Here is a 23,389-nt window from a genome sequence, read left to right on the forward strand (position 1 = left end):
CTAAGTATGCCACGGGCTTCGGCCTATTTAACTCCCCCATAAACGCCAAATCAGACCTATGATGTTATTTTTTGTGTCTAGCCCAGAGAACTTATGAGTTCGACTGATGTTGCTGCGAAAGCAACTATGTGATGAATTTATATTTCTAATTTTTCTCAGAATGGAAATCGATCTTTCTGGCCCTCGGCGGTTTATTTAGTTCCTTCTTCGTGCTTCAGACGTGGAAGGCATGGATGGTTCTCCAAGTAACAACATCTTAGCTTTGCAGCCATTTGCCTGCGTTGTTTGTGAACATCGGAATTTTCCACAATAATAATGCTGCCAAGTTGGTATGCAATGTCCCGTCCTCCGCCCACTTCCTTTCTTGTGCCTTGTGCTTAAAATAGTCTTCGATACAACCTCCTCTGGCTTACCATTAGCATTCGTCAACTGTGGAGCCAGGGTTCCAATTATAGCTTGTCGCTAAAAATCGTCTTCGTTCGAAGCGTTGCCAATGATAATGCTCACAAAGTTTGGCACTGATATTCTAAGGCTATTTCTGCTTATTTTCCACGGCTACCTGCCTGTCTGCCTTAAATACTCTTCGGCGCATTCCCGTCTTCCTTCCAAGTACACAACCAGAGAATTTCGACGCCAGATGGCCTTTTCGCTCATCTTCTACCGCCGGTATTGGGTATACCGCTTCCTGCACCGTAATCTTCTGATCCTTAAAGCGCAGTTACCGACGGACGTAAAAACGGAGAACGTGTTAGCTGACACGATCTATCTTATGGGATTTGCGTGTCAACGAAAACTCACCACCTCATTACAACAGCAAATTTGATATGTTTCTACGTACTTCTACGGTACGCTACGTACACGTTCGTGGGTAACCGCGCTCTTGCTAAACACTTCCTTATGGACACCTCGTTTCTGAGCTTTTTTTTGTCTAGGACCCACCACGCAATTGGGCGCTCCTGACTTGGAGACTTTTTTTGACAGGAGGAACAGACGCATATGGGAACTGTTAAGGGATTCGTTAGTTTAGTGTTACCCAGGGCTAATTAATTTTATTTTACCAAAGTTTTTTACTTTTTTTTAATGATAAATTGGAGTTTGAAATTTTTATAGTTACTATTTTTTATTAAAAAATAATTAGTCTTTAAAAAAATATTATACAATTTTTATTGCTCTGTGCTGGTACTGGAAAACTGCTTTGATCCGCCCCCTAAAAAAATACACGTTTTCAATTGTAGTATTTATGAGTAAGTACATACTTATTTAGACAAATTTTCTTAAAATAATATATTATATCCTTTTAAAACTGTATGTACATATTTTCACTTGCCATACATTTTTTAATAGAATTTCTTGATATTATAAATACATACGTAGTTTTGTGTTTATATTGCATAATATTTTATCTTTTATAATCTAATCTCACTCATACTTACATAAGTGCATATCGAGCCCTAACCGCCAAAAAGATGTAAGCGATATTTTTTTCAAAATTTAATTTTTGATGCAAAAATATATCTAGGAACATTTCAGCATTAAAAGGAAAATTTTGAAAAAAAGTTTCGCTTACATCTTTTTGGTGGTTACAGCTCGATATGTAAACTCTACGAAAATTTCAAAAATATAATTTTTGGTTCAATATTGCGTAATATTTTTTTTTTTAAATATTTAACCTCACTGCATTCATATATAGGTGTAAGCATCGAAAATTTCAAAAATTATTATTTTTTCTTTACCAGGTAATCCAATTCAATCAGCTAATTTTTTTTTGTTTAATCAACCTTGCACATCCCATATTCCATTTCACATTTTTAATAAATTCTGTATTTCAATTCATTAACATCTAACATTTTTCCATCCATGCACCGAAAAAATATATGCACCCATTTTTCACCGTGTACACATTTAACATCACATAAAATTCAATTGCATTGCATACCCTGCGGCGCTTGTGCGCTCATCCATATGTATGTACAGCATGACTCCGATCTTTCCGTAATCATTTTCGCACGTGTTTTTCCTTCAAGCTTTCCTTTCGTTTCACCCACTTAACGAATGATTTTCTCACTCTTCACCTCTTCGCAGCGCACCGAAGGCAGTACCCTACCCTTCTATCGCCCACTGCCGATACCGCAACAGCACTATCGACCCGCTAGCGCCACATACAGTGATAGCGGCATCTTCTCCACCATCAGCAATGGCCTTAACAGTTTGTATTCAAACATTTTCGGCTGATCTTTGCTCTCTTGACTCGCTCTTTTCGTCGATATGAAATTGGCTCTACTGCTGTTGACGTTCTTCATAATAATCATCATCATTCACGTGGCCAGCCGTGCGGATTTCGAATGACCGCGTTGAATGGGTGGCACCCGTGGTCCTGGGTTGGGCAAGGAAAGAAGAGAGCGGAATAGATGGGCGGAAACGGCCTTTAGGTATAGTACTTAGAACGTACAAATTTCGAAAATATTGGAAGATATAAATTATAAGAGGGCACATAATTCAAACAGTGAAAATGCACTGCCTGCTGAAGTGTAAAAAATAAGAAAATAAGAGTTACCTGCATTGTAAAACACACACACACATAGATATACAAATGTATACATATTTTCATAAAAACTTATGCATCTAAAAAGTTCAATTCAGTAATGAAAGCAATAACGCAATACTTGCATAAAAATGGTAACGAATATTGTTATTGAATTAAATAATTTGATTGCAGTTTTTTTCCAAATCTCAAAATTAGCGTTAGCAAAAAAAAAGTGTATGAAAACCCTTACATATTTTTGTAGTGTGCATATTTCTTAAGCGACAATAATGGTATTTCGCATACATACATATTTATATTTATTACATCCAGCAAATAGCTTTTAAAATATTTAATAATAGTTTAGTATTAAGATTTTTGATCTATCTCAACATTTAAAGGAATTCGAAATTCTCTCCAAATCATTCTTGATAATTGACCAACTTATGAATGTAGTTTTGTAAACTATTATCAGATAATCCGTATAATTAATAAAAAGATTTTCTATTTATTAAAAACTAAGCGAAGTTATGTTTTTCATTATTATACTATTTGGTGCGATTCTGGTTTCTACTTAAAACAGAAAATGCGTGACACGGCCAAGAAAGAAAAACTTCAAAAATCAAGGGGTTTTTTCACCAACTTGCACTAAAATTTTATGGGCTACAAAACAGAATGCCGATTTTTTTGTAAGGATTCTAAATAAAAAGTTTGAAACTTTGGTGGAACTTTGCAGAATTTTTATAATTTTTGCAAAAAGCTTTTTATTTACGAGATTGGCGCAAAAAACAGAATTTCATTAAAAATTGAGTTTAGTGACCCGTACTACCTCGCTGGTGGGAGTTAGGGTTACGCCGGTTGTAGAGCATTCGTTTCTGAAGAAAACCCATCATTGACCAAGATTATTACATAAAATGCCTCTGAGCTGTAGAATTTTCAAAAAAATCTAAGTTTACGTGTATTTTAAACGGGAAATCTTCGCACGCCTTGGTCAAGCACTTAATATTTATATTAAGAGGTAAAATTTTCAAAATTTCGACGTGGGTTTGAAAGAAATAGGCACCCAAACGCACACATATAATTTAAATGGTAAATATATTATGTCGTTATGTTGAAGTGGCAACCGTGATTTCACACTTAGAAGAATTTGCTTCCAATCACTAATTTTCAACAGCGCCTGAACAGTTAAATAAATGTTATTGTAACCGTGGCTCATTCGTTTGTTTTCAATAATATTTTTCTTAGATATCTATGTTTATATGGCTGTCAGCTACACATCACACACAGCAGCCAGAGGTTTCAGTAACCTCGGTCGAAAGGAATATCTTGTTCGGACGTGTTAAAATATTTGTACACTGCCGGAAAAAAAGGATTGTCCGTTAATTTTTCAAAAACATATGGTTCATTATGCAACAAAAAAACATAAAAATACAGTTTGTAAACTTTGTGCAAAACTAGCAAAAATTTAATAAATCTTCATCCAACTTTTGAATCAGATTTTTCGGATTTTTTTTCGAGTATGCAGTTTTGTAGCCAGTAATACTAGCTTAAAAATCAAATATGTAATACTTCTATATTGGCAGGAAGCTAACTTCTCAATGTGTAAGCATTCCGAAATCAGAGCGAGACAGTCTAGTACTGTTTTTGTCAATGTATTGTGTACTTGAGTGCCGTTTTTGTATATTTGTTGTGTACATGTTTATTTATAAACGTATGTGTTCCTTTTCTTTCGTACGTGTTTATTGATATATCTGTACTGTAGTGTTTTCGGACGGTACTAGCTCTTACTGCCAATATAGGAGTATTACATATATGTTAAAATGCAAGTTGATTTTTCAGATTTTTTTTTGCTGAGGGCGTTTCGCATGTATTCCATACAAAGTATTTTCGAAACTTTTTTGTATGGAAAAAACTGCTTGAAAAAATTGCCAAAAATTAACGGTAAGTCCTAACTGTTTCAACCTTGCACCTTATTACAGTAAAATTTATTGGAGTACAAAACTGCATACATTGCAAAAAAGGACATTTCCAACAGTTATAATTTAGAAATAAAAGAGGCTGATGCTTTGCGTTGATGCAATTTGGAACTCAGACTACACATCAACAAGGGTTGTTGCGAATATTCGCATTCGCAACCGATGAGCTTCCGCATTAATTTTAACATTCGCATTCGCATTCGCAATAATCAATGCGGAGCTTTTGCGAATGCGATTATTTTGCAAGTAGACCGATAAAACGTATATATGGCAAACAAAAAATTACATATTGTAGCCAATATTTTTGCCTGTGGTCGTAGGAGTATGTGTGTAACAAAACTGGTCAAATGTCATATATATCAACTTTGATAAAAATGTCTTTAAAATATTATTTCTTAAGCTATATAACCGAGCTATCAATGGGCAGCCATAAAAGTTCCCATTTCAAATTGACCTTTGATGTAAGTCAAAGAGAACATAGTCCTTTTAATAATATTTTTTTCTGTGCTTTAAATACCTGCTTTGGCTTCTTTCTTTATTATGATTTTTTTGGACCAATCTAAAAAAAAAACTACTAGACACAAAAGAAGAAAGTGTGAACTGTAATTCTTAACAAAATGTTCGTGATTTGCTTTTGATGTTATAGGCAACATACACGGTGCGTCTGACTGAGTGAGTCGGTTTGGATGTGTTTGTGAAAATAAATATGTGTTAGTTACACCAATATGACTCCCGGCATGACTCTGAATGATTCAACTGTGTGTAGTCGAAGGCGAGTCAACACGTACACAAATGACTCGCGAGTCAGACCCCACCATGCAAAACATGAGAAATAGGCAACAATCGTCAATGGCAACAAATTGGCGACTCACCGATTTATCGCTGTGGTGACAAATCGGCAACATCACTTCGTTCATGTCAATTTTGAATAAATAAGTTCTCGAAAATTCCGAAACTTATGAATACGGCGTCAATAGTATTGGCCAAAAGCATCTAAATTATGCCCAAGGACAAGATTGAAAAAATAGGAAGCCTCACAGCGAGAAAATGAATTAATTCCGATTGTAAGTTGCAATTTGGTATACAAAAAAATAAATGAAGTATTAAAAAGAATAAAATTATTCCAAATATCGCCTGAAGCGATAAGAAAAGGACTCATTCCGGTAATAAGAAAACGGCTCGCCCAGGCGAGTTGCCTTCGGCGGACGTTTTAGAGCGACCGGTAATAGGAAATCGATTCGATGGCAATATTACCGGCAATAAATTTATTTCCGAGGGCGACACGTTTTCTTATTGCCGGCAACACAAATTGTTTGGTGGGACGTACCTCGTATGCCACCTATTACATTTATTCGTTTGAATAATTTCAAATGGAGCTCTTTGGGGAATTTAATTTCAGCAAAAGTTTAAAAAACAGTAGTTCTGTTTACTTGTTGGATAATATTTTTTTCATAGGGATATACATTGGATCCTTGGTTAAAAACTTCTGTGGTAAAACTGTCCCTTCTTTGCTATTTAAAGTCAATGAGTAAGCTCCTTCAATGGGGATTTCCAGTAGAAATGATCAACGTCTAGCTATAAAGAGAATCGATGCTCAAATAATTAAAAAGCTATAGGTCTGACCTTTAATTAGATAAGAATTGGGTAACTATCTGTTATTCAAATGCTTATAAAAAACGGGGTGCTTTAAAAAAATAACAATATTCTGATCCGATTCGGCTGGCAGCCACGACTTTGGAAACAGAATTTTGTTCAAAAATAATAATCTATTTTCCATATCCACCTATTTAGCTCGCTATAAGCACAAATTTTTCAAAGCAGTCGCAGAAGAAAGTATTAAAAATTAATTACAAAAACTAAAATCGTAAAGTGCTGATAAAGTTACAGGTTCTCCAAATTCTGAAACATGACATATGTATTCGGGTTGGCTTGTAAGCGCTGTTTAAACAACGATCTCGCCATTATGCTAGATTCTAATTGTTTTTTAAAAATACTTGACATCCGCATTCGCATTCGCATCCGCGGATGTTAGCTGTGAGATATTCGCATCCGCATTCGCATCCGCGGATGTGTAAAATTCCACATCCGCAACATCCCTATTATCAACCATGAAAAGCCGGTATTGTGTCACAAAACTGTTTAGATATGTATGTATGTACCATAATAGTGATCCAACCCTTTTCCAGTGAGCGACTATTTCCAATGAAATGCTACCGATAAGACCATATTCTTAGGGCTCGGCTTATTGCCCAAAAAGTGATATGTGTTTGTTCGCGTAAAACCCTGGAAAGTCTAAAGTCTAGCGCAGTGAATGGTGAGCTTCAAAGCTTTAATAACGAGACAAGCCGTATTGATCTCACTCACACCTTAATAACATTCAAGGGGTTTCTAGGAACATATAGATACTCTTATGTACATATGTATGTACATAAAAGCACCAAACACCAAAAAAAGTTGCTGGGCTTCCACCGTATTTATGAAATGTATTCTATTTAAAGACTTCCTCTAAAATATTTCGAAAAAATATAAGATTATACGTGAGCTGGCCCAATTTGCAAATACCAAGTACGTACGTTTTTCAAATGAAACACAGCTATTCTCTGGGGTGGTTTTTTTAACTTAAAAGGTCTGCATAAAAATGTTTAAAAAATTGTATTAACGCAATATATTGTAGACACTCCCTATCTTTTTACCAGTCTCTCATTAAAAACGGCATGGATTTTTTAGTTTTCTTAACCACATTGAAATTTCAGAGAGACACATTTACTTGTGTTAACAACCCCTCTTAACCAGCAAAAACTAAATTAGGCGCTTGGTAGCGACAGCTGACTCGGTTCATACATATGTATACCCACCACCTATGCAGCTAACTTCAAATGCTCTTTTACTAACTAGTAACATATTCGACGCACCCACCAATTTGACTGCGACACTAGCTAAAAGCAAACACGCACGCATACTCATTTCGTTTTTCAAATTACCCTCAGCAGGGCAATTTCGATATTAACGTTTCGTAGCGCGCTTGAAGAAATAAATTTTGCATTTCCTTTGCTCAGGCAGCTTTGTGAGTAACTTCAGAATTGAAAAAATCAAAAAAAAACTATCAGTTGTGAATATATATTTTTCAATTTAACATTTACAAAAAAGTTTTTTATTTTTTCTACAATTGGTTTTTGCAATTTTCAAATTGAAAATTTTCCAACAATTTATAAGGCGTCTGTAGAACACCAACAACTGATAGCAAATAACAAAAGCAACAGAAACAGGGAAAGGACCTAAAAAGGCCAGCATACTGCAGCAGTTGAAGCGTCGAGCATACTGAAAAAGAAAGAAGAGGGAAAGAGGGACTAAGAGAAACATGAATGAATTCGATGGTAAGAAATTCTATGGATTTTCGCTGCACAATGATCCAGAATTGATTACGACGACAAGAAACTTTGAATTTAAGGTAAGATAACGCGCGGCCGACTTTAGGTTAGGAGCGCCACAAAAAAAAAAGGATAGCTCTTTTTAGTTTTTTTGCTATCTCTCCTACTCCCCAGTACGCCCGCCCCGAGCACTTGGAGCGCGCCATACAGAAGGTGCAACACAACGTGGCTGAGCATGACAGACACCGCAAAAAGGACATCTTGAATCGACTGTGTAAGGCAAGGAAAATAACTGCCGTTAGCGATGTGAACACGCCTTATTGTCGCGACGCAGATGTCGAGACACAAGTTTCGCGCAATGATGCCACCGGGCGCGTGCGCAATTTGAGCGACATTGAAATCAACCAGCTGATTGGTAAAGTGAAGAGCTATGGCGACCTACGCAAGCAGAACTCAACCGATACTTACGCTAAAGCCAAAGATACCACAAAAACCGTAAATCCACCATCCGCATTAAAGGGGATTTTGCGACAAAGGACATACGAATTTCCTAGTGGCGGTAGCTTAGGCAACGCTTACCACTGTGGCGCGCGCCAAAGCCACACGGGTGATGTTTGCGTTGGCGTTGATGACAACGGTGATAGTGATACATTTTTTTCGGAGCCCACCTCTGAGGACCAAGTAGGTTATCATCCATTCGACATGCCGCAGGAATCGTTATTTGAGACACACACCATGCAAATGCCACATATGCGACGTGAGCTGCACAGCGGCTTAAATAAGCTGCCCGATGTGCCGGAGGAAGATGAGTTACTCGCATCAAAAACCGTAATGCCAACGATTGTTGAGGAATTTCGGCAGCTTGAACCCAGGTGGGTGGAAATTTGTGAAGCGCCAGCAAAAGCGACAGCTCAATTGAGTGAAATCAAAATGCAAATAGACAATGATGGTGAAACGTTGGTGGAGAAGGAGTCTTCTTTCGAAATAACCGAGCGTTTGCCCACCGATGTCATGTACACAATGCATTCGCATGAGTTACAGCTGCCGCTACAAATAAATGCGCCGGAAATGAAGTTGAAGAATCAACCACCACCACCGCCTAGTCTGCCGAGCATGACAGTTCCTTATCAGCAAAGCAGCTACGATGACAACGCTTCGACGTATGACGTGGAAGATAGTGATCTCGAATACGAGATGATGGGACGCGCCGAATATACGAAACTTTGTGGTCAACGCCCAAAAACCATCGAGGAACTGATCAACGAGTCGAATAACAGCGAAGGCCTAGCGCAATTCATCGAAGTCGAAGTATGTAAACAAAATAGAAATTAGCGGTAAATACCTCAATGAGCATTCCTTTACAGCCGGCAATTGACAGCCTTAATTTAAGTTTGCTGAAGAATGTCTCACCAATACGCTACTCGGACGTGACCGATGACCGCGAGGAGGATAACACCGCCGCTGGTATAAATCAACAGGTTTGCAAGATTGTAAAAACTAATCCTATTTGCAAGCAATTCAATTCATCTTTTATCTTTGTATCTTCAACAGATGAGAGTGTCTATCAATAATCGTGCCATAAAATCGCCTTCACCATCGCCAGCAAAGAAGGCAGCCATATCGCCTGTTAGGGAAGTAAAGAGAAAAATAATAAAAGCTCGAAAGAAGCCAGTTGAAGAGGTCAAAGCCAGTCCACGTAAAAAGTTGTCAGCACGTGGCGCTGATTTCTCACCGACAACTGAGAAGTCCACACGCACGACTGGAAGAAAATCTAGACCAACAACACCGAAGCAACACAAAGATCGCAAAAGTCAAAATATCAGCTCCAACGAGTTGCGTGCTATGAAAAATATCGTACTAACCAAATCGATTGAGGATCTTAAAATGGAAAAGATGACAATATTTGCAAAAATGACCAGCATGCAAGAGCGAATCATTGAAACATTGGATAAGTTGCGGTAAGTTAATGCCTTAATTTTATTTTATAACCGGATTGTTTTGCTTTTTAATTTCTTATTATAACTGTATAATACCTAATGGAGCTGCCAATTCCCTACGATGTTAAGTGCTCACTCGGGTACAAATCACGCTCTTGGCGCTAAAACCTTTGGCAATTGGTTTTATTTCCACGAGGGTTCGTAAAAATGGTTTGTCAAGAAAACGCAATCTTCTCCTGCTTCTTGGCTGGCATTGGCATAAAAATAATTGCACATACTTCATATTATGCTTCATGAGGCATTCAAGGCATTTTCTCACTTTATTTTATTTCTGTGCACAAAAAAGCTCATTCACGTCACATTTTTTTTACAAATACCAATACATCTTAATTTAACTTGGAATGACGCTCGATCATCCTAGCATTCTCTTTCATCCTTTGAATGAGTTTATTAGCAAATAATTAAAAAGGGTGAGAAAATACCTTTCCAATTATACCTCACAAGGCTAAATCGGAATAGTTTAGGTTCAGTTATTCAATTTTTTGTACACCAATCTTTGAAAAAAGTTAAAAAACACCATAAAAAATCTCATTCCGTTGAAAATTAAAATTTTTTTATTACATTTTATTATTTTGGTGAAAGTCTTAAAATATAATGGATTTTATAATTCCAATGGAAACACAGTACCGATTTTTTTTTTGTATGGGGACTGATGGACGAGATCCGTACGATAAGTCGAAAATAAAAATGTGGAAACAAAAATGTCGAAATTTCAAATTTTTTAAATCCCGAAATAATATTTTACTGAAACAGAAAATGTTGAAATCGTATCATTTCGAAATGACAAAGGTCGAAAAAAATGCAAAACGTCGAAAATGTCGAAAAAGTTATTTAAAAAAAAAAATGAAAATTAAAAGTGTTCTGAGTGGCTTTTCAAAAGTTCTAGAATTCCTAAGAAGGAAAAAGAAATTTCTGCAAAATAACGTCGAAAAAACTTTTTTCGAAAAAGTGGAATTTAAATTAAATTTTTGAAAAAATAAAAATTATTTAGGTGTTTGTCTCTTAACCTATACAAAATGTGTCGAATATTGTAAGTTCCCTTAAATTTTAAGTTCTTTTAAATATGTTGGTTTTTTTCAATATAGTAAGAATTTGTTAATTTACGTTCGTTAATACCAAGGGAATTGATTAAGTTATCTCTTTAATTATCAAACTATTAAATACTAGGTTTTATCCACTTTAAATGTAACAGAACAGGAAAAAAGGCGGTTTGTTCGATCAAAAAACCCGGTTTATTCGCATTCGAAAAAGCAAGATTTAAAAAAAAAAACGTCTATAGATTTCAACAAAAAAGAACCGGTGGAAATCATTTGAAAAAACCGGCCAATTGTCCTACTGCCTACACGTCTTTTTTCATGCCAAAATCCCTTTGGGGTATTTCATTTAGCTTGCACAGAATAAATAGATAGACATTTCTGCTATAATTTAAACTTGTTTTTTTTTTAGATTGTAATTTAATATAGCATTTTAAGTAGAATTCTACCCACAGATCGACGAACCGTTAACTTGTTTTTGAAAAGGAGGCAACCCTATTCAAAAATGTTTTCGAAATAAAGCTTTCTTAAACCTCACTCTTTTGACACACATATTATAATATTTTACTCAATTTTAAAATTTATTTTAACTTTTTTAAAAAATGGCAACCCCCTTAAAATATTTCTACAATAAAGCATTTTGCCTATCTCGTTTTAAACCCACATTAAACTATTTCGTTTAAACCTTTTAATAGAATTAATTTTAACTTTTTAAACAGATAGCAACCGTCTTAAAGTATATTTAGTTATCAATTAATTGACTTTTATTTTTTAAATAGGTGGCAAACCCCTTAAAAATACATTCGAAATATATAGTTTCTGAACCGATCGATTTTGACTGTTGAAAGAGGTGGCAACTATCTTCAAAAAAAAAAATTTTACATATATGTTAAGCCAGGATATAAACTATCTGTACTCCAAATTTAATTGATATACATCCAGACGTTTTAGCGTGAAGGAGCAACAAATTTAACTTAAATAAATCAACCTGTTGAAATAATGTAATGATTATTTCGATACATATTTTTTTCGACATTTTTATTTCGAAATTTTTTTTCTCGACATTTTTATTTTCTAGCTATTTTTTTCGAAATTTTTTTTCGGTGTTTTTAGTTTCGACATATCGTACCAGACCCGTGATGCATCCTAATGTACACAGTGAGTTAAAATTAATGGTTTATTCTAATTCTACATTTCTAGTATCAGCCTATCAGAGCTTTATGTACCGGATAGCCACCATGAGAAGACAAAGCGTCAAAAAAATGCCTTCGAATTCTCTGTAAGATTTTCACGCAATTTTCTGTATCCTTTAAAAGGCATGGTGAGTCAATGACACATTTTACTTTTTCATTCATATTTTTTCACCTTTTTTCCTTGGTTATTTACCTACAGATCGAGGATCTACACATAGTTTCGGTGGAACAATTGTGCAGTGCCTCCTCAAATGAGGCCACTCTACGTGTGCTCAATATTTTTTCACTTATTCACCAATCACTGCAGACCTATTACAAGCAATTGCGTTACTTTTTGCTCGATCAGGTGCCGCAAAAGTTGCATACGCTCATTGAGTTGGCAGCAACAACGGTGAACATTTGCCTGGAAAAGCAAATCTTCGATCGGAATGATGCAATAATTGAGTGTTTACAAGATCGTTGCACTAAATTTCTAGGTTTTCTGGAGGATATGCACGAAGAACGTTTCCTTACGGCGCGTGATAATTATCGTAAAGCAAGTTTTCATAATGTGTTTTAGAATCAAACCTCCTAAGATAACAACAAATGAAATTTTGAATTTTTATAATTGATTTTTTTTTCGATCTTAAATAATGTGTTACTTTTAACACTTCGTTTTTCCAGACTGCATCCAATTATAGCCTGAAAATGTTTATGAACGATCTAAATATGTACGAGCCAAAATTGGTGCCGAAAAATCATTATAACCTTCGGCGCAATCCCAAACAACGTCGCGTTCCAAATCCTAGCGCGAAAAATACAAACATAAAAACGAAGACGAAAACAAAAATCCACACAACAACTCCAGCAACACCCAAAACATCACACATGGTCATCATAAAGCCCGATGGGGATCAGATTTCAACTCAGATCAACGAGTTAACAAACAGCTCGGTAAGTCGCTTCGCTTAACCATGAATAACAATCCCCCACTTTTGCGTTCACTAACCCTCTTAACGAATGCTTTTCTTCCATCCATCCTATAGGGTATCATTCATAGCGTAACAGATATATCAGTGCCACCTGCTGAGCCGAGTATGAATTCCGATAAGCAGCCCAACTTGAATAAGGCGCTCGTCGAGGCATTGCAAACTGTAACCAAAGAACAAATGCGACAAGTGCTCCAACCTATCATGCAGACGCTTGGTACGGTGCTCGAGAAGAAGGTAAGTGTATAATCTTATGGTTGTTGGTACCCTGAAGGGTCTGCATATGTATATAAATGGCTCAACGGCCGGCCACACCAGCTCCACATTAAATCCTATATTTTAGGACTTCAAACTTGGGCGCTGAATGCCAAAATATCACTAGCAGCAACTATTGTGAAATACTCATATCAGTTATATCAGTCAAGCGCCACAGCCGGGAATTGAAAAAAAAAAAACTGAAAACTGTATTGCAAAAACCCCAAAAAAAACTAGAAAATTTGAGAAAATCGCATGCAAATTTTAGTAGTTCCTGTCTGAAGTAAATTCTTTAAAAAATTAAAGAAGTTCGTAGTCAACAATGAAAGTGAAATTGGGCGTTGGTACCTGTAATCCAAATCGACGGCTATAAAATCGTTGTGTTGAGTGACTTTTGCATTTGAATAAAATTCACCCCCAAAAGGATTGTAACATCGCGGTCACTTCGTTTTTTTTTTTTTGAAAAACTGTATCCTTTCGCTGCTATGTCCTCATGTCATTGTCTTTTCAAAATTACATGTGTTGTTTTGATGATTCGCTTTCGATATGTTCCTGCGCATTTTTCGATGTAATGTTTTAAAAACAAACAGTATCTTGTTAAAATAAACCAAAGCAGATGAGTAAAAAGTAATATTTTCAAATCAAATTCACGCCGAACTTTGCTAATTTACATAACGATCAAATATGACCGAAACCAGATAAATCGAATAAAAACAATTTTATTTGAGGGAATAAAGTTAAAACAATAGATTACCCATTTTAGCTGAGCGATCAAATAGTATTATCAGAAGTTTGCTTTATTCTCATTGTATGTATATTATTGTGGTGGTGGTCGATGTTTCAATGCATAGCAAAAATCAGCATCGATGCTAGAATAAGTATGTTTATCGCCAGAAAAGCATCGATATATCGATGGCTTTTTGTTTTAATTTTTTTTTTAACCCAATTAAATTCAATGGCACATTTAATCAATGCAGTCTTTTAAAATGAAGTTAGAAAAATACTTTTGTATTTCCCTGTATTTAATTAGTATTCCGCGCTAAACATCGTAAATTCGCCGGGCCTAAAGTTCCAAGGCCTGAAATCGAAAAAACATGAAGATGTCGTAGATACATGGTCCGCCTATTTAAGTATTCTCAATGCTGGACGATAAATTCGCAACTTATGAATGTTCTCCCAAAGAATTAATGGTATAAAAATTCCTTAACAGTTAAAAAAAAATTTTGATAATCAATGGATAAGTTTAATCCGTCGGCAGGCAATGGCAAACTTCCGAAGAGTGTATTTTTGCGATGAAAAACAGCTTCTCATAAACATAAAGACGCACGCAACAAATCGGTGACGAAAGACTAGAATCTTTTCAGACTCATAAATTCCGAGCATTCAAAATTTTTTTAAAGGGTTGTGACAATTGCAAGTACTTACAAATTAAAGAATTAGAGAACTGAGACAAATTACGGCATCCGTAATCGTATGATTACTCGATTTGCCTAAATTGTTATATGTTCCTGCCAATTTTGAATCTGACTGTCAACATATAATGCTGAATACAGCTCATAAAAATATATGGAGGACTTGGTTGAAATTTTAAATATCGCTCATTTACTTCAATAGCATCATAATCCAAAAATGCAAATGTGGAGTTAAGCACGCACAAATTACTGCTACCTCTTCTATGTTGTGTAAAAGTTTCATAGATGTATCGATTGCCAGTAGTAGCTCTAGAACAAAAAATATGTAATCATTTTTAATAGGGGAGTATGTGTAAATTAAAAACATTAAGCTGTTTTTCTTGAGTTTGGTTTTTTTTGAGTTATGATACTATTGAAGTAAATGAGCGATATGCCCCCAGTAATCAAAAATTATTATTTGATTAATGAAAGCTCTTAATAAAATTGAACTGTTAAGCCTTAAATCAACAATTAGTAGATAGAATTAATAACTAGGGATATTCCTATACACGTAAATACGAGTATGTACTCAATACTTTTGTTACGATACCAACTACTTTTTTTTTATTCGAGTCGTTGTTTCGATACCTACTTAGTATCGAAAGAAAAGTACTTGTATCGAATCGATTTGAGCAAGTGCCATATTTTGTCGGCCATATTTTTCCTATGGATGAATCTTTGCACAGCGTCGTTTTTATAAAATATAATTACTTTAAACAATGACACCGCCAAAATCAGAAGTGTGGATATATTTTTACAAAGTTGGTAATACCACAGCAAAGTTCAAGCAATGCTTTGTAGCCATAAAGTTGTGTGGGAACCTTTCAAAGGTTGAATTTTTTGCCTAAGTAATCGTATTGCCTGTAGCGTATAAATAAAATAAATATACATATCGACACCTGAGTGGAAGATTGAAGTATCTCAGAAAACTTTTTAATAACGCCCTATTTCAGAATTTGGTTCAAAACGCCCTACCTCAACTGAAAATATTTGCGATAGAGCGTTTTTGAATCGGCAGTTGACAAAGGGCGTTTTTGCACCGAACTCTGAAATAGGGTGTTCTTGAAAAGATTTCTGAGATAAGGCGTTTTTGAACTGGCTGCCGAGATCGGTTCATCTTCCACTTAGGTGTCACAGATAACGCCTGAAAATTACTTTCGCTTTATAAGTAGGTATCGATACATTCGGTTTTCTCATATACATAAGTAGTATCGAAAAGCGATTTGAATAAACTCATTTAAGTATGTATCGATACTTTGATGGTATCGGAACGTCCCTGTTAATAACACTTTTCATGCTAAACAAGTTATTAGCTTATGACGGTAAGCTAATTAAAAAATTATAGCAAATAACTGAAGTGATTCAATTACAATATGTATAAGTACATGCAGTGGCCAACAAAAGTACTGGCACAGTGAATGTTTCGCAACAATAGCAAAGTTTTTTTATCCAATGCATTTTCGATAATTTTTTATAAAAATATAGTTCTACTCAAGGCACATTAAACAGGTAGTATCAGTAGAGCAAAAACAACATTTGCGTGTATTTTGTTGTTGCTTCTGGTATCGAAAGTGTCAAAAACTGTTCTGAATTTTTTCTTCTAAATCAAAGCGTGCCATGTGAAATACAAAAAATTATAAAAAATAAAAAATTGAATTTGGAAAAAAAATATTGATGCAACTTTCTTTCCTAGTAAATTTGTTTGCTTCTCGAAGCATTGATCCATCATTTGCAAGGCCCAGTAATCAGCGGTCGTGCTGCTGAGTTGGGCGAACGTTCCAAAAGCTGCTATTCAATCGCTTGTTTTGTATGGAAAAAGGTTTCACATGCAAATGGATTTTAACAATTCAGAATTTTTGTGAGAAAAAATTAAAAATATTTGACATTTTCGAGACCAAATAATTTGAAAATAAATCAAATCAGCTGCTCTACTGATACTACCTGTTCAATGTACCTTGGTTCTACTATACAAAAAAAAATAAAAAATAAAATTTCTAACCTTTTTACAAAGCTCAGGAAAATTCAATAAATTTGCATACTAATTTGCAACTTTCTATGCAGTTTTAAAGACCATTCAATTTTAGTACCACAAAGTGCAAGTTTAAAGTTGCAAGAGAATCGCGTTAATTTTTGGAATTTTTTTTTTTTGGGAAGGTGTTGCTCAATTTCTCCATAAAAAAATAATCGTCGAACACACTTTGTGTGGAAGAACCTGCGTGAAGAACATTGCCAAAACCCACGCGATTTTCTAGCTACTAAATCTAAATCTAAAAAATCTGAATAGAAAGTTGAAAATTAGTATGCAAATTTTGAATTTTGCTGAGTTTTGCACAAAGTTTACAGTTTTAATTTTTATCGTTCTGAGTAGTTGGTAACACTAAATTACCTATAGTATCGTAGGGAATGACGCGAGATAAAAATGACTTTCGCCGATTTTTCAAGTGGCTTTGCAATAAAACACACATTTATTGATCGTTTTAAATTTAAAATTTTTATAAATGTTATTTAAAATTGATCTGAGAAAGCTTAATATTGTTTTTTTTTTTAGATTTAAAGCCGTTACTTTTTATGTTGTTGGTTTATGTTTTAATTATTATTAATAATTATTTTTATATAGTAATTATAAATTTTCAAAAATAATTTATACGTTAACATTAAGAGTTTAATAATATTAATTTGGGAATGTTTCGAAAAAATATTGTTCATGCGACATACGAGTAAATACAATAGATATGTACATTGGCTGTAATAATTGCAATTAATTTTCAAAAGCAAATACCCACCTAAAATGTTTTATAAATTTTTGGTAATACCTTACATATTACGCAAACTTATGAAACCATATCCAAATGTTGTAATAAGCGTCTTTTGAAAAGTAAATGCGAAAGTTACATAAAATGACTTTATAATTTTATTGTTTTTTTTTTTTTGTAATTTCGTGTAATAAGTATTTGCTGTCCACTCTTTATATAAGTTGTCAAAATTTTAGTCGAGTGCCATCTACTGTCCAGCGGGAAATATTCGATAATTTATTGCTTAAGTAACAAAATTTTAATTTTTGTACGAAGCGCGTAGAGAGACTACCAAAAAGCAATTTTTTTCCGTTACCAAAATATTTTAAATTTTAATTTCATTCGTGTTAAAAAACGGTAGTCCAGAACAGAATGAAAATCGCAAAAATTCAAAATAAAAAAATTTGTTGCTTAGGCGAATTAACCATTAAAATTTACATGATTTTTAGTACATGTTTTTATTAAAAAAGGCCTTAGTAATATAAAACAATTAAGCTTAATGTTTTCCTTTATCAAAAAATCAGAGAAAATATAGAAGCAACGAAATTCTTTAAACGATTCAAACGCAAATAGAATCTTAAATAATTAGTTTGCCTGCAGTAATTGGGAAAAATATCAGTTCGTATGGTCGAGTATATAATTTTTAAGGGTTCTTAAAGCGCATTTTTAGACCAAGCCTACTCCAAGGCTATGCCGTGAAAACATAGTACATACAACAGCTATTTAGTTCGTACGATAGTCGGTCATTCGGTTGTGAACAGCGTTCGGCACGTTAATTTGTGTGTTGGCCTGTGTGGACTGTGGTTATGTGGATCGTGTTTATGTGGAATGTGTATTAAAGTGTTATTTGAATACTTTTTTCTCGAAAATTTGTGCAATTTTTTATGTGTATTCTGGTTAGTGGCGCAATAGCGAACACATTTAAGGGGAAATTACATATTTGAAAAACAAAAATTCTTAGCTGCACGAATTCTTTCTGACTCGTAATGTGTACATTTTTTCTCTTTTAGCTCTTTTGTTATTTGAGTTGTCTTTAAAATCCAAAATTTTCGGGTAATTATTCGTTTTGATTGCTATACATTGTTCATCGCATGCACATTACATAATCACTTCTTTGCTTTTCGCTGCGCTTATTTGTGGCTCATTTTAGGCTGAGCACTCTGTGCAGACTGGTTTGTTCTCTTCAACGGCGAATATACTCGCTGTGATAGGGTTGGCGCATTTCTGAAAATGAATAAAAATGAATAGAAAACTTCATTCTCTTTTATTGTTTCAATGTAGTCATTCACCTTGCATTTAAAGCAGTCCCTATGCCATTTGGCATTTAACGCCACAATCGCATTCTCTGTGATAGGTTTTGTGCAGCCAGCGCAACGTGCCGCAAAGAGTTCCTCAAAGTCCGTTTTACAATAGGCCCGGCCATCGCGCTCGTAGAAAGACGTACCGACTAGGGGTTTGTGGCATGGTCCGCCACACACAAAGCAATCCTCATGCCATGTTTGGCCCAAAGCTTTAATTGTGCGCTGAAAATGAGAAGGGATCAATTTAGAAAAAGGTAATTTTGCAAGTACAGAAAGTTTTAAATTAGATTGCAGTTTTAAAAAGGGCACAGATCTCAAAATGAGAAATACCTCTTTTATCTAGATTATGACAAACACATTCCAGTTATCAGTTCTTCCAGTATAATTTTGCTACCCACAGAGTTAGAAAATCATACTCATTCGAAAACGCCCTATCTATCATAATATGTTATAGCGAGCTCACATCATTCCAAACACTTAAATGTCTGCAGAGAACAAACGGTTCCTAATAGATTGCATCAATTTTTTAGCAACATGCCGATCTCCTACGAAAACCCAAAATCCTAACCAGCACCAACCGGTAAAAAGGGGTAGTCTTAGTGATAGAACTTTTCATAAAAGTTTTGATACTAGTACTCATATAGAATACTCTAAAAAAGTATCGATGCCAGTACTCATATTTGCAAAAAAGTATCGATAATACTCGTACTTCCAAGTATTCTCAAAGCAAACGCAAAAAGTAAACAAAAATCAGATTGCTTTGCTTTTTTCACCTCTTCTTATTTGTAAATTGAATAGTCACTGCTCTTAATAGTTTTAATCTGATCTAAAGGAGTTTTTGGAATAAATTTCCGATAAATTAGTTTTACATGCTTAAATTAAATGTTTATAGCAAAAAGCTTATTTTCAAGTTTTTAAAAGCAAATATTTTAAAATTGTTTGACGCGTACATGTATTTATAAATAACTTTATTTGGAAAATGAAATGCAAATGTAGAAGACGAAATGCAAATGTGGTGAAGCCCATTCTCTATTGGAAAGATAAGCTCTCTTTTATACAAGTTTTCTTCAAGAATGGGCTAGATTTCACAAGGAAGATAAAATACATGGGTTAACGATGGCTGCCTTAAGCTGGAGTGTGGCCAAGTTGTCGAGTCGGAAGACCATCCTCTTCCACCATTCATTATCAAAGGGAGGCAAAATATTCGTTTTTCAATTATTTAAACATTTTTACCCAAAGCCAATTTTGAAGTGACCGCTACATTTTCTTCTAGGTTGTGTAAAAATTTCAAAACCGTGTCAATTACCAGTAGCTCACTAGAACAAATAATGTACATATTAATTACACTGGTCTACAAGGGTTTTGCGAACAAGACGGGACCTGGTGTTTCCGAACGGATTTTTCGTGCTGAACACGAATCTGGGGTCCAAAACTTCCCATCACGTCACGTTTTCGAGAAAAAAGGGGTTGAAACCCCTAAAAACAGCGTTTTTGGCCATTTTTGAAAAATTGTAGAGCTGAACCCTGACGTGCTACAAACTTTGTATATGTCAGAAATTAAAGGCTAAATCGTGCCCTTTCGAATGAGCCCTATGCCGAATTAATCGCATGCACCCTTAGATCAGGGGGTGTATTTGTGTCTAGGAGTCCAATTTTTATATCCACCATATTCGACCCGTCATCTTAAATTTTTAAAATCTAACTGCAGATTCGTAATCAGCGACTTTTAATATAGTTAAAACCTTGGCATTATTAATTTTCTATGATCGTTTAAGATTAAATTCTTTCTGTGATCAATTTTTCCTGCACCCCTAAACACAAATACACCCCCTGCTTTAAGGGTGCACGCGATCAATTCGGCATAGGGCTCATTCGAAAGGGCACGGTTTAGCCTTTAATTTCTGATATATGCAAAATTTGTACCACGTCAGGGTTCAGCTCTATAATTTTTCGAAAATGGCCAAAAACGCTGTTTTTAGGGGTTTCAACCCCTTTTTTCTCGAAAACGTGACGTGATGGGACATTTTTGACCCCGGATTCGTGTTCAGCACGAAAAATCCGTTCAGAAACACCAGGTCCCGTCTTATTCGCAGAAAAAAAGTTGAAATTTGTAGACCAGTGTTATTAGTATGGGAGTATACATATCGTCGCCCGTGTGCCATAAACATGAATGTGTAAAAATTAAAATTTTGGGAAATCAAGTTTGAAAGTTTTTTTTTGCGAGACTTAGGTCGACATTTATGCAATTGAAATTATAAAGTATTTACTTTCCGTGTACGCGTAGTATTCCGGGTTTTGGTGTAACATAGAAAATTAAATTAATTAATTAAATTAAAAGATTAACCAAGTCAACCCAATAACTCAAAACTGATAAATTTGCACATTCATGCTTCTGGCATGAGGGTGACGCTATGCGAATTAAAAACTTTAAAGGCGTGTTTCTCGGGCTTTCGGTTTTTTGAGTTATGACAGTATTGAAGTAAATGAGCTTTATGTTCATTTTCGTAAAATTCATATCGAATATTAAAGTTAATATTCGAAAGTTTGCCACTATATGCAGAGTATTTATAAAAAAATTGAGTAATTTATAAAAAAATATTACTTAAAAAAGTTCTGAACTCGTCGATACTTTTCGGCATTCACTACTTGTGAAAAAGTTTCGAGTTTTCGATACTACTCAGTACTCATGAAAAGTATCGATATTCTGTTCTCGGTACTCGTATCGTTCTATCACTACGTAGTCTGGCTATTACGCATCGCCAGTTACAAAAAAAAAACTTTCAATTTGGTCACGCCAGGGACCGAACATAACAGTTCTTGTTGAAAACTATCATTGAAAATTTCTCTATAAAGAAAATGTTCTGCAATTAAGCGAGATATACCAATCGATTTATTTTTTCACCAATTCACCAAACAATTATTTTTGATTTTCATATAATCAGGTTAATAACAGTTATTTATGATATTTATATTATATGTCTTGGATAACAGTTATTGAAGATTTATAAAAGTGATCAGTAAAAATCAGTCAGTGACTTTTACTTTTAAATGTCATCAATATAAATCAGTCACCGAGTTTTTTTTAAGTCATACGTATAAAAGTCATTATCATTTTTCGCAGTTAAGAAGGTGTTGGAGAACAAAATTTTACTACGACTTATACAAATGACTTTTATAAGTATGTTTTAAAAAACAAAAAATCAGTGACTGATTTATATTGATGACTTTTAAAGGTAAAAGTCACTGACTGACTTTTTATTTATGACTTTTATAAATTAAAGTCTTCAATAGCTGTTAGCTAACACATATAATTTAAAAATCAAAAATAATTGTTATTTGCAGATTATTTAGGTAAAAATCAAATATAATTGTTATTTTTAATTTATAAATTAAAAATCAAATAACTGGTATTTAAGGAGTAATTAAATAAAAGTCAGAAAACAATTGTTAAAAAGCGATTTTTTTAATAAAAGTTGTAACTGATACGGTCCCTGGCTCACGCTGCTGCAACCATCGCAGTAGCCGACAGGTTAGAGCGCTAACGTTCTTTTTTCGCAATATCCAAATTTTTGTTTTTTAGCTTAATTTAATTATTTTAAGTAATTTCCTTAAATATTTTGTTTGTGTAAATTTGTTACATCATCGATTGTAGGTAAACGAGAATCCCATAAATGAACAGCTGGCGGTTCAATCTTTTTCTATAGTATGTATTTTCATTTTTTTTCCTGTTCGTGCGAGTTAAAGGTGAGAACAGAGCAGTGTTGCCACAAAAAATTACCAAATTCTTCAAAAACAAATGAAAAATCCGAACAAATTGCTCAAAATTTTCTTATTACAGATATTTACAGGTACTTAGTATAAAAATTAATTACATTTTCAAATTTAATTGGTACATTTGTTCTTGCGGCTCAAACAAAGTAGCACCGTTATTTTTTATGCCTTGCTTTGTACTATATAATATTGCTGCAACTATACCAGTGCTCAATCTGGTCCTCAAGTCAGTCCTACACATTTTTAAATTACTATAATAGTAATGCAGATATAATTTTTTTTAATTGGGAAACTTATAAGAACCTGAAGAATCTTTTAATACAAGAACTTTTTTCCTATAATTTTCTGGATCTAATGAAGAATCAATATGAATATTCTTATGATCGAACAATGCGTGTTCTCTCCATTCGTTATCGAGATTTTCCAAGTACAAAATAAGTTGAAAATATAATGATGGAATGAACAACGTTATCGATAACATTTTAAATTTTTAGCAGGCAATGCAGATGTGCTTAAAATCGAAATACACCACAGAAGCGGCTTGACAAACCAAGCGAAATATCCCATTGCTTAAAGCTATCTATGTTGGGTATGGAGGTTTTTGAAGCTTTGACAAGCCGTTTAAGGGTAATTGGAAAAAAAATCAAAATTTGTTTAACGATTTAACAACTCTGTTGTGTGAAACATGGTTGCGTTTATTATCTGCAAATATATCGAGAGAAAATTCCTCAAAATAAAAATCCTCAAAAAATACTCAAGCGC

The 23,389-nt window shown here is 34.4% G+C and overlaps 3 protein-coding genes across 5 annotated transcripts in view; 2 read left to right on the forward strand and 1 right to left on the reverse strand.

The window, feature by feature from the left end:
* The window catches only part of LOC118733871 (carboxypeptidase M), a 60,911-nt gene extending 57,893 nt beyond the window's left edge, over positions 1-3,018 (forward strand). For both annotated transcript variants that reach the window (XM_036463493.1, XM_036463494.1), the window contains exon 9: positions 2,083-3,018. In XM_036463493.1, the coding sequence (XP_036319386.1) occupies positions 2,083-2,232 (150 nt within the window). In that variant the 3' untranslated portion in view covers positions 2,233-3,018. The remainder of the gene's footprint in view (positions 1-2,082) is intronic.
* A 4,698-nt stretch (positions 3,019-7,716) lies between these two features.
* LOC118733880 overlaps positions 7,717-23,389 on the forward strand; it is a 69,437-nt gene continuing 53,764 nt past the window's right edge. Inside the window, exons 1-8 of the mRNA XM_036463505.1 lie at positions 7,717-7,945; positions 8,040-9,173; positions 9,230-9,343; positions 9,417-9,823; positions 12,097-12,217; positions 12,289-12,639; positions 12,753-13,022; positions 13,115-13,294. Coding sequence (XP_036319398.1) covers positions 7,856-7,945; positions 8,040-9,173; positions 9,230-9,343; positions 9,417-9,823; positions 12,097-12,217; positions 12,289-12,639; positions 12,753-13,022; positions 13,115-13,294 — 2,667 coding nt within the window. The 5' untranslated portion in view covers positions 7,717-7,855. The remainder of the gene's footprint in view (positions 7,946-8,039; positions 9,174-9,229; positions 9,344-9,416; positions 9,824-12,096; positions 12,218-12,288; positions 12,640-12,752; positions 13,023-13,114; positions 13,295-23,389) is intronic.
* Positions 17,656-23,389, reverse strand: part of LOC118733879 (transforming growth factor beta-1-induced transcript 1 protein) — a 42,427-nt gene continuing 36,693 nt past the window's right edge. For both annotated transcript variants that reach the window (XM_036463503.1, XM_036463504.1), the window contains 2 exons: positions 18,845-19,078; positions 17,656-18,779 (listed from right to left, as the gene is read on the reverse strand). In XM_036463503.1, the coding sequence (XP_036319396.1) occupies positions 18,702-18,779; positions 18,845-19,078 (312 nt within the window). In that variant the 3' untranslated portion in view covers positions 17,656-18,701. The remainder of the gene's footprint in view (positions 18,780-18,844; positions 19,079-23,389) is intronic.

The sequence above is a fragment of the Rhagoletis pomonella genome, unplaced genomic scaffold (assembly GCF_013731165.1).
Source record: "Rhagoletis pomonella isolate Grant_MI unplaced genomic scaffold, Rhpom_1.0 Rhpom_scaffold_00002, whole genome shotgun sequence".
In the NCBI taxonomy this organism is placed as follows: domain Eukaryota; kingdom Metazoa; phylum Arthropoda; class Insecta; order Diptera; family Tephritidae; genus Rhagoletis; species Rhagoletis pomonella.